Source organism: Octopus sinensis, linkage group LG19, assembly GCF_006345805.1.
Source record: "Octopus sinensis linkage group LG19, ASM634580v1, whole genome shotgun sequence".
NCBI lineage: Eukaryota > Metazoa > Mollusca > Cephalopoda > Octopoda > Octopodidae > Octopus > Octopus sinensis.
In genome coordinates, this window is record NC_043015.1 from 34,989,747 (window position 1) to 34,992,180 (window position 2,434).

General features: G+C 35.1%; 1 protein-coding gene across 1 annotated transcript in view; it reads left to right on the forward strand.

Annotated features, from left to right (window-relative positions):
* The first annotated feature begins 316 nt into the window (after window positions 1-316).
* Window positions 317-2,434, forward strand: part of LOC115222259 (sodium/potassium-transporting ATPase subunit beta) — a 28,635-nt gene continuing 26,517 nt past the window's right edge. Inside the window, exon 1 of the mRNA XM_029792420.2 lies at window positions 317-904. Coding sequence (XP_029648280.1) covers window positions 652-904 — 253 coding nt within the window. The 5' untranslated portion in view covers window positions 317-651. The remainder of the gene's footprint in view (window positions 905-2,434) is intronic.

Below are 2,434 nucleotides of genomic sequence, written 5' to 3' on the forward strand. Positions count from 1 at the left end.
AGTCGCAGTGATGTATAGTATTTGTAAGAAATTAACATTCATTTTAAATATTTTATAGATGGTATTTATTTCTAATTAATACCATCGGTAATTTAACTAAAATGCGTAATTTCTTATTTCTGACTTACGGCGCTTAGCCATTAAAGTTGACATGTTGCACAAAAACTAATGGGACGTTTTAAATCAACGTCTACAAATTGCTTTATGTCACCTTCGAAACAGTAAAACTGTTGCACACCTGTAAGTCATTTGACGGTGGTCACCTTGTTTCTTCTCTCTCCTTTTCCTTTCTTTCTTTCCCCACCCCCTCGCTACCGCTTTTGTTTCGAATTAGGCCACCGGATGTACTTGTAGCTACCACTTTTAAGTGAGATTTCAAATTTATTTAGTTAGATCGTATCAATAATTATAATTTGTATCAATAGCATTATCTTAGCCAAAACTAGGTGAAATATATGCCTTGTCCATTCATTCATTTGGTAAGTTCGTTTTGAAAATAAGGAGGTAGAAATACAATTAGTAACGACTCTTAGTACAACTAGTGATGCCTGTCCACTAGGCGTACTTTTCGCTCGTTACCTTAACTTTGTTAATGAATTAGATGGAAGTCACGATTCATTGAAAACGCTACTCAAGCAAGAGGGAAACAATATGTATGGCTCAGAAGAGGTACATCTCGCTCAAAAAATAGAGTATGAATACTCGACGGATGATCTAAACTTTCTTCCACCTGGCCAAAACAGTTACTTTAAATTACCCTCCGTTCGGACACGGAAAACTATTTTAAAAATTGCGATAGCAGCGGCATTTGTACTTTTATGCATCGTCCTTGCATATCTTTTACTCCATCGGAAACATTTAGACACAACGTTTACAGTAATTAACAGTAACGATACTTTTTCAGGTAAGTAAAGATTTTTATTGTATGAATTGGAAGAGGGTAATTTTCTTGAATATTCTCTTTTTCTATATAATGTGTGTACCTGTATTATATATATATATATATACATATATATATATATATATATACATGGGCCTGCAGGTTTTTGGGATCTGACAATACACCATAAAGCTAAACCCTTTATGGACGGGAAACCTAAGGTAATCTCATTAACCGGCCGTCCCAATTTGTGTATATATATATATATATATATATATATATATATAATTCTTAGATTAAGATGAATTTGTAGGTATCATAGTTATAGGTGCTTGTATGAAGAACTTTTTAAAGCCAATTTCTCTTATGTCAGTATTCATCTTTTTCTCTCTTTTAATAATATCTTGATTTTCAAAGAAAGAGTTAAAGCAGTGGTTTCCAACCTGTGGTCCGCCAACATGTTAAGGTGACAGATCTTTCAATATCCTGGGGTCCGTGGGGAAACTCATTGCAATAAACAGAGCTGACTTCCGACCTGACCAACTACCCACAGCAACACAATGACTGGCAGTAACCTTTCTTATACTATTTCAGTTAGAATAGCATCCAGACTCTCTCAACATTTATGCTAATACAATTTCAATGACATTTAAACTCTCTCAACATTTGTCGTAATACTATTTCAATTACCCCAAGCACAATAATATTCAAACTTTCTCAACCAGAAATAAAGTTTGTTCATAAAAACCTCAACAGATTTCGTTGTTTTCTTCTGTCTACACCTGTTGACCTTTGATGCTAGAAATAAGACCCAGCATCCAAACAGCTGTCAGCTCCCAACATCAGCTGTTTATATACAGCAAACCCGATCAAGCGGAACGGGTTCCAACATCAGTCAGCCAGAATTTCATTTAAAAATTCCCATTTTTATAAAACATTAACGCTGAGGTGTGAATTTTTTCAAAATTCCTCGCCCCACCCTCAGAAAATATTTTTCATCACAAATTCCAATATAATTGCAATCTACACCATCTAAAATTTGCAGAAAATTTCATTAAAAAATATCTATTTTTCTGGAACTTATGAGGAAACCAAGTCAAGGTTGATCCCGGAATCCTGGTATAAACCAGAGGTCTTTAAGACTTCCCGACTTGTGACTTTAGAGTGCTGTTATGATGCAGGTCCATTCCACACCTGCCAAACCTTAAATGGGAAAATGCAATGCTAAACTTGACAGACGGGTTTGTTAGTTTATTCTTTTATTCGCTTCAATCATTTGATTGCGGCCATGCTGGAGCACTGCACCACCTTAAAGTGTTTTACTCAAACAAATCGACCCCAGGACTTCTTTTTTAAGCCTAGTATTTATTCTGTCAGTCTTTTTTGCTGAACCAGTAGGTTACAGGGGCATAAACAGACCAACACTGGTTGTCAAGTGGTGATGAGACAAACACAAAGGCACACACACACACACGTGCACACATATACATACATACATACATATATATATATATATATATATATATATATATATGTGTGTGTGTGTGTGTGTAT